This window comes from Coregonus clupeaformis, chromosome 22 (assembly GCF_020615455.1).
Source record: "Coregonus clupeaformis isolate EN_2021a chromosome 22, ASM2061545v1, whole genome shotgun sequence".
NCBI lineage: Eukaryota > Metazoa > Chordata > Actinopteri > Salmoniformes > Salmonidae > Coregonus > Coregonus clupeaformis.
Window position 1 is genome coordinate 1,042,149 of NC_059213.1, and position 11,982 is coordinate 1,054,130.

Consider the following 11,982-nt stretch of genomic DNA (forward strand, 5'->3'; position numbering starts at 1 on the left):
TCCCGTCCCGTCCTACTCCACCCCCCGTCCCGTCCTACTCCACCCCCCTGTCCTGTCCCATCCCACTCCACCCCCCTGTCCCGTCCCGTCCCACCCCCCTGTCCCGTCCTACTCCACCCCCCCGTCCCGTCCCATCCCACTCCACCCCCCTGTCCCGTCTCGCCCTACTCCACCCCCCCGTCCCGTCCTACTCCACCCCCCTGTCCCGTCCCGTCCCACCCCGACTCCTCCCTCACACATGTACAGACACACAGACAGGCTGTAACCCACTGACAGACTGACTGCTCATTATAGTATGCACATTAAGTCGAAAACATGAAAGCGTGTAAGAGCACATGCGTCAACTTAATATACACGCAGTCTGAACTGTGAATGTGTGCACGCATTCACCGCAGTCATCCACACTTTCAAACTAGATGACGTCAACACACAGACACTGTCCAACATACACATTCACATGCATAGGACATCTAGCTCACTGAAACGATTAAGACATTCACACAGTATATATAAACCCCTATTACACTCACAGCCCTAGATACCAAACACTTTCCCCCTCTGACCCAATACTACTATACCCCTATAGGAGCCTCCGTTGTACTGTGTGACGTAGACACACACACCGTAGACCATACGTAGCCGTTTAGCCTATCTGTTCATGTTAAACCAACGCTGCCAGTACATGAAGGCCATCCAACACACACGCAACAACATGCTAATGACATTAGCCTAGCCTAGCCTAGCCTAGCGCTTTTAAAGCCTGCACACACCGATGCATATTTTATACCACATTGATTTTCTGTTTTCCCAGATTGCATTTGAAACCATCTGGAATGAAAGTAGTACATGCACTCACTTGCAATTACTTAACAGGAAATCTGAACAGACATCTAGGAAAATATTTAAACGCAGTAAAAATAGATTGTTTTTTTAACACAACAGTCACTGTCATTTTTGTGTTTTTTTATTTTTTTATTAATTTTTCGAAGTTGTTTGCCATGATACGCAGTCAGTCAATGCATGTGTAGAGCCATCGATATCAATCAGACGCCATTGAACTCATCTCATCATGAACTGATCGGCCTACACTTTCACTTTACCATGTTAATGTCAAGCTGTCACCACTATTCACCAGATACTGTTCATTGTCTAGCCATCTGTAGCATTAGATCAGCAGTTGGTTTGGTGTTTGGAGTGAGAGAGTCAGGGTTATAGTTTACTGAGGTATGTGTTAGTGTCTCGTCTTGTTACATGGAGTTAGAGACAAGGTTAAGGTCTCAATACGCCACCACTGATTCTTTCCACGTTCATTGGTCAATACAGGAACACACACACACCATCAACACTGCTAACAGTATTAGTCCATTTTAGATAGATGGGAATATATTTATTTCACATTTCAAATGTTCAAGGGTGCAATTAGTTCAGTCGTTTTAGTACAGTGTTTTTATGCCTGTTAATAATCCATCCACTATCCTGACTTTAAAACCAGACAGACAGTGTCCACATTAGCTGTGCCGTTAAAGGTTTGAGAGGTCAGAATTAAAAGCAGTCACAAGGGCACAGGTAGCCCAAACACAGCTGACCCCTCAGTCCAGTTCAAGGGGGTATCTCTAGAGCAGTGTGTCCAGACAGGACTGTGTACTAAGTAGTGTGTACTCAGCAGTGGACAGTGGGGTGACTGTGAGTGATGGTTATCCACTGCAATGGAAAACACTTTCCAATCAAGCCAGCTGAATAAGCTGGACAAAAGACAGACAAGAAGTTGTAGACAATTATATATATTTTTTAAAGGGCTGTAGTGTGTACTCAGAAGTGTGTATCAAAGAGGATAGCGTACTAAAGACTGTGTACTCAGAAGTGTGCACTCGGGGAGTGTGTACTGAGGCGTGTGTAGGACAGAGAAGGGCCTCCCTTTACCAGTGTACTCAGGAGTGTATGTCCAGGAGTGTGTGGGAGAGGGAAGGCGTGTGTAGGGTCTTCACCACGTGGCTGGTTGTATTCTGAGGTGATTCTGTTCTGCAGGGTTTGTGAAGCGCTTTGGGGCCCAGAGCAGATGAATGGTGCTATTTAAATGTAAGTGACACATTTCCATTTATCCTTCCATTCCTAATTCCGTCCAATCCTGTTCTCTTTCCACAACCTGTCTCTGCCCAGTTCTACATACCTACAGTTCTACATGCTCCACCCACCTCCAACCCACCCACTCCAAACACACTCACTCCAAACACACTTTCAACCCCAACCCACCCACACACAATACACACACACACTTTCCACCACACACACACACACCAATCATTCCCTTAGGGTAGAATATTCAGGACACATCACACACACACCTTTCCTCCTTCACCTTTCCCTGTCTTCATCCTCCCTTGTGTTGAAGTCTTAAGGTGTGTATTTTGGTCGTCGTGTATTTAAGTCCTCTCTTCATTAAACCTCCCCTCGCTATTGTGTGTGTATATCCCATGTCACGCCTCCTTCCACTTCCTCCTTCCTGTTTCCCAGGTGCCCCGTCTGCATTTATTCCACCAATCGGCCGGCGGCCATGGAGTGCCACCTGAAGACCCATTACAAGATGGAGTACAAGTGTCGCATCTGCCAGTCGGTGTGGCGCGACCAGCCCGCGCTGGAGAGGCACGTGCGCGAGCATCGCCTCGGCAACCACTACAAGTGCGAGCAGTGCGGCTACCTGTCCAAGACGGCCAACAAGCTGATCGAGCACGTGCGCGTGCACACGGGCGAGCGGCCCTTCCACTGCGACCGCTGCGGCTACAGCTGCAAGCGCAAGGACAACCTGAACCTGCACAAGAAGCTGAAGCACGCGCCGCGCCAGACCTTCGGCTGCACAGAGTGCCCCTTCACCACCACCCACCCCTTCATCTTCAGCCGCCACCTCAAGAAGCACCAGGGTGGAGGGGAAGGGGAGGAGGCCGGCGAGGAGGAGTTCCAGGCCCAGCTAGGGGGCTCTCTGGTGGGGTCTCTGCGGGGCGGGGAGCCCTTCCTCCTGGGGGTAGGTGGAGGTGGGGATGGGAGTAGCGGGGGGAGCGGTAGTAGCAGCCCCCTCATGATTCTCTCTGCCTCGCAGGCCCTGCAGTCTGTCGCCCTGTCACTCATCACAGGGAAACACCACCGTCAACAGGATGTCCCGCCCCCAGCCCAGCGTTATCTGACAGCGACCACAACCAATGGCGGAGGCTCCTCCCTCTTCTTCCCCTCCCCACGCCACCTCTACGAGCAGATGGGAAACTGCGAGCGGGCGCACCTGATCCCCCTCACAACCCTGTTCACCCACCGCCACCGCTCCACATTCCACTCGCCCCTCTCCAGACTCCAGAGGCCCTCCTCCTCCTCCTCCCCCCTTTTCCTCTCCTCCACCGCCTCCTCCCACTCTTCCTCTCCTCCCTCGCCCACCTCACTCAAACACTCCTTCCTGGCTTACCTAGGACTGGGACTGAAGGAGAGAGCCAAGACAGTGTGACTGTTCTCCTCTCCTCCTTCTCATCCCTTTCTCTTCCCCCTCCCTCTCGTTCCCCTCCCTCGCCATCCCTCTCTCCCTGGACAGTGGTGTGAATGATCGTTATCCACTGCGATGGGGAAAACTTTCCAATCAAGCCAGCTGAATAAGCTGGACAGAGACAGACAAGTAGTTATTGTAGACAAAAAAAACAATTTATCAGAGAAAAGGCTGTATGTGCTAAAAAATGCGTTTATATCAAAAGCTGCTTTTCTTATCTGTTATATCGATTGAATTATTACTCGCTCTCTCTACTTTTTATTTTCTAATGTTTGTTTTTTGGACTTTTGAATGACCTGGACCCAACTGCATTACCTGTAAAACGTATCCGTATTTAGTTTTTGTTTTCGTTAGAAAAGTCGAAAAAGAAGAAGAAACAGAACTTGCAAGTGCTCTGACATTTTTAGTGCATTTTTGTCTTTTGGCTACTACGCATCAGAATAGCATGCCTGCCTCTTTGTTTCTGGTAACTTTGACGCACGTCATTTAATAGGGTATGATGAACCAATCCCCAGGTTGTTAAATTGTGATGCGCCGCGAACAAGAACCAATGAAACGAAGCGCTTTTTCTCAAAAGTCCCGTTTCCAAAGCAACGCCTCAAATCACGCACTTAATGAATTATTTAACAAATGTGTACTGTACATAGTTTTGTAGCCTTCGATCTCCCCCACAACTAAGCTTTGACTTTATCTGTTTGGTTTTGTGTAATGGTGAAACCATATGCATCAAACGCCGACCGAGCTCACCTTTGTCTCAGGTGACGGTTGTCTTGGCAACCCATGCACACAGGTGACATCTTGTACGTTGTTTGACTTTGTGCGGTGGAGTGGGTAGAACAAGTGACATTCTCTACTCAAGGCCCTTTTCCAATTGAAACGTTTTTCAAATCAATGTAACAAACATTATAGCCTTATGCTATAGTCTTTGCTTTCCCCAACTTAGCCCTTGTGTAACCGTAGCCTGGTCCCAGATCTGTTTGTGGTGTCTTGACAATGACCGTAGGAACTGGCAAGACACCACAAACCGATCTGGGACCAGATTAGTGTTACCCCACCACTCCACATCAAAGGTTCCACAAGGCCACCTGTAACCCCTGAGACCAGGGTCCTATTCATTAGGCACCAAACTGAAGAAAAAGGACTGAATCACCAGAACTTGTCATTATGCTACGTTGTGCCCTAATGAATACGACCCAGGTGATGTTCAGTCCAGCATCATGTGCAGAACTATGTATGGACTGGCGCACTATTACGTTAGATAAGATGTAAGAGATAACTGTTTTGTGGAGGTGACCAGCTAATGGGGCGTTAAAACCCCCAACCGCTCCGGTCACCACAGGCCGATTCAATGGTGCTTTTTGGAGCTCTTTTGTAATTTTGTGTAAAAGAAAAACAGAAAGAAACTGTTCCAAAATGACTTGAATGAATGTATTTTTCTTTGTTGATGTACATGAGGAATGTGATACAGATGTGCGGTGTAGTTGCAGGCAGGGACTGTTGTGTTCCGTTGCCTATATGAAAGAAGGCAAGGGGTTGGTTTTGTAGGTCAGTGGCCTTCTGTGTCTTTTTCGGTTGTTCATTTGTTTTTTCCTCTCTCTTTCTCTTTTTTACTGAGCCTTTTAAACGTAGGACGATGAGCATTTTCTACTAACATGCATCATTATTAAGAAGCCATTTTGATGAAGGCTCCAATAGGTCCAATGTTGTTGACGAGGAAGCAGCCATTGGTTTGGTTTTGGTGGTGTAGCTTCTGTCTCAGTGGGAAGACATGGTACTGCTTTCTATCCCCCTTCTCTCCATCTCTGAGTTGTAATTGCACTTAACTTAGTCACATTTCAAAAGCACTTAGCTAGTTCATATTGTTATGCAAACGTTTGATCTGTCGGTCCGATAGGATATCACCGGAAAGAGACTTATTACCTTTTAAGACGTTTGCTGTGAACGATCTGAATCAAAACCGTGATGTTAGGATTTTTGTTGGGTAGACATTTTCTGGTTTAGTGCAGAGGGTTTTTACCTCTGTAAAATTGCAGAGCGCAGATGATGAACACAAATTGTATGAATTAGACAGCCGAGGTCAAACTATACTACGCTGGGAGACCCAAAGGGCCCAGGCTAAATTGTGAAAGCCAATTTTGCACAGTGCTGCACTTTTTGAAATATGAAAAAATATATTTATCTGTACAAATGGAGATGCTCAAAATGGAGAGTGTACATGAGACCAGGTATTATAATACAGGCATTTTGTTTTTTTAATTAAAAAGCATTACCCATCTAATTGACAGTGCTCGCATTCCCAAGTGGTCTTTAAGCCAAAATGGTTTCTTATTTTTAAAGGGATTTTAATTTTTTTTACCTTAATTGTTTTGCTTGTTTCTTGTACTTTTCATTTTCTTGTGATTTTTTTGTTGTTGGTGGATTTTGTTTAGTTTTTTTTTACGTAATGATGACAACAACAAAACATTTGAGAGAACAATGCATTGTTAAGACCAAATGAAACTTAAAAACGAGGTTGTGATGCTAGGATTGAATCCGTCACTTCCTGTTAACGGTGGAGGGGTGTAACAGTTAAATCTCTCCCCTGTGGTTGGTTTTCTTTTAGTTCCCTTTGCTATGTTGTCAATGTTCAGCATGCTGTCCGCTGGTCGCTGCTACATTATAGGAGTACAAGGAGCCCCCCCTACCACACACACACTCCTAGGTCAGCTCCAGCTCCTTATCTATCCGCGTAATATGTTATACTCTAGTGCCACTTGGTGGAAGGGAACCGCCTGAGACCACTGAGAATGAGTCAAACTGATTTTCAGGGTCCAAATCTAAAAACAAAAAATAAGAGGATGTGCCCATCTTTTTATGACTGACTGTATGCCTTTTTTTTTTATATAGCCACCGCATAATCATTATGTAATCAAGAATGGCTGCAGTTCTTTCTTCTTATAAAACGCCCCCCTGGTCTGGTTGGTTTGTCTAAGGAGAAGAAAAGGCCAACAGGGATCGCTTCTCTGTCCTTTCCAAACCCAGTATTTCTAAGCACTTATCTTTTCTTATTATTACATTTTTTTTGCATAATTATAAAGAAGCAGCACAAGGTGATTTTTAATGTTATATCGAGTAACTACCTTTCTGAGCACTTCGGAGTATGCATGACATTGCTCTCTCTCTCTCTTTCTCCTCACTCTTCTAGTTTTTAGCACTTCATCGTTTTTTCTCTAAACTAACTTCCTTCGGTTGCATTTAGTTGTTAGGATCGCCACTTGCACGATCTACAATCAGTTAGCTTTAAGTTTTGCTGTATTTTATGACTCGACAAGGCTCAGCTATCTTCTTTTTTTGTGTTTACGTTAATCTTTTTGGCACTCAGTAAAAATTGGTATGTGCTGTATAAAGCTTTTTTATTAGTTCATTAAGGCTGTACAGGGTTGTTTGTGACAATAACTGGTAAATAGATCATTTGTACTTTTTTGGTTTTTGTATTCGTTTTCTTTGTTTAGGCATTATTTTATGTTCAAAAATTGCCAGATCTAAATGTAACAGGATTTGAAAGTAAAGCTTACATCAGATGTTACACCCCATGTCTGGTTTTTCTCTCTATTCTATAATGGGATTTTCAATGTCATGTTGTCTTGATTGTATGTAGTTGAAACTGCCTCTCTCCAGGTATAGTTACTACACAGGTGGAGACGTTTACACCAGGAAAGAAAACCGCAGCAATAGATCATCGCAAATATGTCATGTGGAATACCTCAAGCAATCTAACCGGCCAACACTCAGACCTACGATCCCAGACAGAAAGAACCACTTCACTGTGGCGTCTTATGAGAGGAGGCAGGGGACTCTTCCTGATGCGATGCAGCTCTCTATAAGTTTGATAGGCTGTGTCTGAAATGGCACCCTATTCCCTATATAATGCATTACTTTGGACCCTTATTCCCTATAAAGTGACCAGTGCCCGACATAGACTGGTTAGCTGACAACGACGAAAATGATGCGCGCTCTTCAATGTGGCAGAAGGCCGTGAGTTGTTATGATTCTGGATGGCCAGATAGCTAGCAACAGTGACAAACTGTCATGTAGTGAATCGTAAGTGGCTCGTTTCAGCTAGTTTTATCTTGTTTTTTGATACCATGTCTTGTTTTGAGGTGTTTTGGCTGATGTTACGTCTATGCTAATATGGCTAAAATTAGCTAGCTTTGACAACAGTAACAATGTATTTCAGAGACAACACGTGCTCATTGTGCAAATGTATTTATTATTTAGGTTTTTAATAAACATTGGAGACTAAATATAGCTTACATGTTGTCAACAATCTAAGCCAACACCGTCTGTTTTGCCCCATAGTGGCACACTCGTCGGTTTTGTTGCTAAACAACCAACCTGTCTATGGGCCCTGGTCAAAAGTAGTGCACTACATAGGGAATAGTGTGCCATTTGGGGCATGTCCACAGTGCTTTAATGGAGGCAGTAGACAGCAGCAGCACGTTCTCACCCAGCCAGAGGTTGGGGCCGGCCTAATGAAAACAGATGAAGCAGAGATAAAGTGTTTGCAGATATTAAAGGACTCATTTATCACCGTTAGGCCCCGAGCTATAGAACACCTTGGTCTGGAGTTCTCCTTTAACAGGCCTACAGTTAGTATCCTAGACACACACACACATGAGCACACAGGCAGACACAGACAAGCAGACACTCTCTCTCTCTCTCTCTCTCTCTCTCTCTCTCTCTCTCTCTCTCTCTCTCTCTCTCTCTCTCTCTCTCTCTCTCTCTCTCTCTCTCTCTCTCTCTCTCTCTCTCTCTCTCTCTCTCTCTCTCTCTCTCTCTCTCTCCCCTTCAAAGTATTGGCTGTTACACATGGCTGTTTATATGACATGCACTATTTCAGTTTGAATTAGACGTGTCTTTGTCTTGAAAGTCAGTGTGTGTTATACAGTAATGCTATCTGTTCATATTAGCCGACCATCTGTATATACAGTACCTCATCCACAGGGTTCCAAAAAGCCTTGCTCAGAGTAAAGAATGGAGTTCCAGTGATACTTGACCAAATCCAATGGATCAAATAGTAATCTCACTGCACTGGATCTTAACCTTACAGAGTTCAACCGTGTTCAAGCCTAAAACTCCTCTCTCTCCTCTATGTAGTTCCAATGTTGGCGTCTAGATCTGGTCTGGCCGTTTGCCTTACCGTGGTATTAATGAATCTTCTCTCCAGTGTGTTTAAAGCTGCTTAATTAAGTTCAAAGCAGGGCCAGGGGCACTAGGGGCCTGCTCAGCTGACCTCCCTATGAGTGGAAATGTTGATTAGGAAGTGGAGATGGAGACACACATAAAAACTCACATACACACTAGTGGAGACTCACTCCTACACACACATGGCAGGACATGTATTGATTTGAGGGTATATAGACTTCTAAAGATTGACTTATTCCATTCATATTTACATAGATCATTCCTATATCACCTTAATTACTATCCAACGCTATTGTCCAAAATGTAGAATTTCTCCTTCCCTCCAAAAAGGGTCAACCTTTTTTTCTTTCATTTTTTTATTTTAAAAATCACAATAATATCCCTCCACCCCTGGGCTCAAGCTGTCTGCACAGCGGAGACCTTTCGACACCACCTCGCGAAAGTTGGCCGGCACCGATCGATAGCGCTAGCTTTTTGTTTTATAGGTTCAGGCTACCTTGGCTTTATTACAGCTGGTTCGAGTCACGGGGGAGTCTTTGCAGGCAGAGAGAGAGAGGTGAAGAGACAGAGGGAGAGGAGCTCCCTCTTGTTTGCCAAAAGTGTAATCCCTCTGTGACCTGGGCTGACCCCGCCCTGAGAGGAAAGCTGCTTAGACAGAAGTGTGTGTCTGCAGGAGGGAGCTCCCACCCAGCGGCCTGGCTCCCTCGGTCTTTCTACTTCTCGCTCTTTTCCTCCTTCCCTGTAGTATGGTGATTCTCTATATATACAGTGGGGAGAACAAGTATTTGATCCACTGCAGATTTTGCAGGTTTTCCTACTTACAAAGCATGTAGAGGTCTGTAATTTTTATCATAGGTATACTTCAACTGTGAGAGACGGAATCTAAAACAAAAATTCCGAAAATCACATTGTATGATTTTTAAGTAATTAATTTGCATTTTATTGTATGACATAAGTATTTGATCACCTACCAACCAGTAAGAATTCCGGCTCTCACAGACCTGTTCGTTTTTCTTTAAGAAGCCCTCCTGTTCTCCACTCATTACCTGTATTAACTGCACCTGTTTGAACTCGTTACCTGTATAAAAGACACCTGTCCACACACTCAATCAAACAGACTCCAACCTCTCCACAATGGCCAAGACCAGAGAGCTGTGTAAGGACATCAGGGATAAAATTGTAGACCTGCACAAGGCTGGGATGGGCTACAGGACAATAGGCAAGCAGCTTGGTGAGAAGGCAACAACTGTTGGCGTAATTATTAGAAAAAGGAAGAAGTTCAAGATGACGGTCAATCACCCTCGGTCTGGGGCTCCATGCAAGATCTCACCTCGTGGGGCATCAATGATCATGAGGAAGGTGAGGGATCAGTGACCTGAAAAGAGCTGGGACCACAGTCTCAAAGAAAACCATTAGTAACACACTACGCCGTCATGGATTAAAATCCTGCAGCGCACGCAAGGTCCCCCTGCTCAAGCCAGCGCATGTCCAGGCCCGTCTGAAGTTTGCCAATGACCATATGGAGGATCCAGAGGAGGAATGGGAGAAGGTAATGTGGTCTGATGAGACAAAAATATTGCTTTTTGGTCTAAACTCCACTCGCCGTGTTTGGAGGAAGAAGAAGGATAAGTACAACCCCAAGAACACCATCCCAACCGTGAAGCATGGAGGTGGAAACATCATTCTTTGGGGATGCTTTTCTGCAAAGGGGACAGGATGACTGCACTGTATTGAGGGGAGGATGGATGGGGCCATGTATCGCGAGATCTTGGCCAACAACCTCCTTCCCTCAGTAAGAGCATTGAAGATGGGTCGTGGCTGGGTCTTCCAGCATGACAACGACCCGAAACACACAGCCAGGGCAACTAAGGAGTGGCTCCGTAAGAAGCATCTCAAGGTCCTGGAGTGGCCTAGCCAGTCTCCAGACCTGAACCCAATAGAAAATCTTTGGAGGGAGCTGAAAGTCCGTATTGCCCAGCGACAGCCCCGAAACCTGAAGGATCTGGAGAAGGTCTGTATGGAGGAGTGGGCCAAAATCCCTGCTGCAGTGTGTGCAAACCTGGTCAAGAGCTACAGGAAACGTATGATCTCTGTAATTGCAAACAAAGGTTTCTGTACCAAATATTAAGTTCTGCTTTTCTGATGTATCAAATACTTATGTCATGCAATAAACTGCAAATTAATTACTTAAAAATCATACAATGTGATTTTCTGGATTTTTGTTTTAGATTCCGTCTCTCACAGTTGAAGTGTACCTATGATAAAAATTACAGACCTCTACATGCTTTGTAAGTAGGAAAACCTGCAAAATCGGCAGTGTATCAAATACTTGTTCTCCCCACTGTATATCTACCTCTTTCTTTCTCTCTCTCCGTCTACACTGCTTTCTCTCTCTTCACCTTTATTTCTACCTATCTAACTTCCTCCCCTACCCTCTTTCTCTCCCTCCTCCTCCTCCTCCTCCATCTTTCTCTCCCTCCTCCTCCTCCTCCTCCATCTCTCTCTCCCTCCTCCTCCTCCATCTCTCTCTCCCTCCTCCTCCTCCATCATCTATCTCCCTCCTCCTCCATCTATCTCCCTCCTTCTCCATCTCTCCCTCCTCCTCCATCTCTCTCTCCCTCCTCCTCCATCTCTCCCTCCTCCTCCATCTCTCTCTCCCTCCTCCTCCATCTCTCTCCCTCCTCCTCCATCTCTCTCCCTCCTCCTCCATCTCTCTCCCTCCTCCTCCTCCATCTCTCTCCCTCCTCCTCCTCCATCTCTCTCTCTCCCTCCTCCTCCATCTCTCTCTCTCCCTACTCCATCTCTCTCTCTCCCTCCTCCATCTCTCTCTCCCTCCTTCTCTCTAACTCCTCCTCCATCTCTCTCCCTCCTCCTCCTCCATCTCTCTCCCTCCTCCTCCATCACTCTCCCTCCTCCTCCTCCATCTCTCTCCCTCCTCCTCCATCCTCCTCCTCCATCCTCCTCCTCCATCTCTCTCCCTCCTCCATCCTCCTCCTCCATCTCTCTCCCTCCTCCTCCTCCATCTCTCTCCCTCCTCCTCCTCCATCTCTCTCCCTCCTCCTCCTCCCCCTCCTCCTCCTCCATCTCTCCCTCCTCCTCCTCCTCCTCCATCTCTCCCTCCTCCTCCTCCATCTCTCCCTCCTCCTCCATCTCTCCCTCCTCCTCCTCTCCCTCCTCCTCCATCTCTCTTCCTCCTCCTCCTCCTCCTCCTCCATCTCTCTTCCTCCTCCTCCTCCATCTCTCCTCCTCCTCCTCCTCCATCTCTCCTCCTCCTCCTC

The 11,982-nt window shown here is 46.0% G+C and overlaps 1 protein-coding gene across 5 annotated transcripts in view; it reads left to right on the forward strand.

Moving 5' to 3' along the window:
* znf827 (zinc finger protein 827) overlaps positions 1-7,085 on the forward strand; it is an 84,419-nt gene extending 77,334 nt beyond the window's left edge. For 3 of the 5 annotated variants that reach the window (XM_041843282.2, XM_045206357.1, XM_045206356.1), the window contains exon 14: positions 2,512-7,085. In XM_041843282.2, coding sequence (XP_041699216.2) covers positions 2,512-3,484 — 973 coding nt within the window. In that variant the 3' untranslated portion in view covers positions 3,485-7,085. Of the gene's footprint in view, positions 1-2,025; positions 2,077-2,511 lie in introns of all 5 variants that reach the window. The other 2 variants (XR_006657224.1, XM_045206358.1) reach the window with 2 other exon arrangements.
* The last annotated feature ends 4,897 nt before the right edge of the window (positions 7,086-11,982 follow it).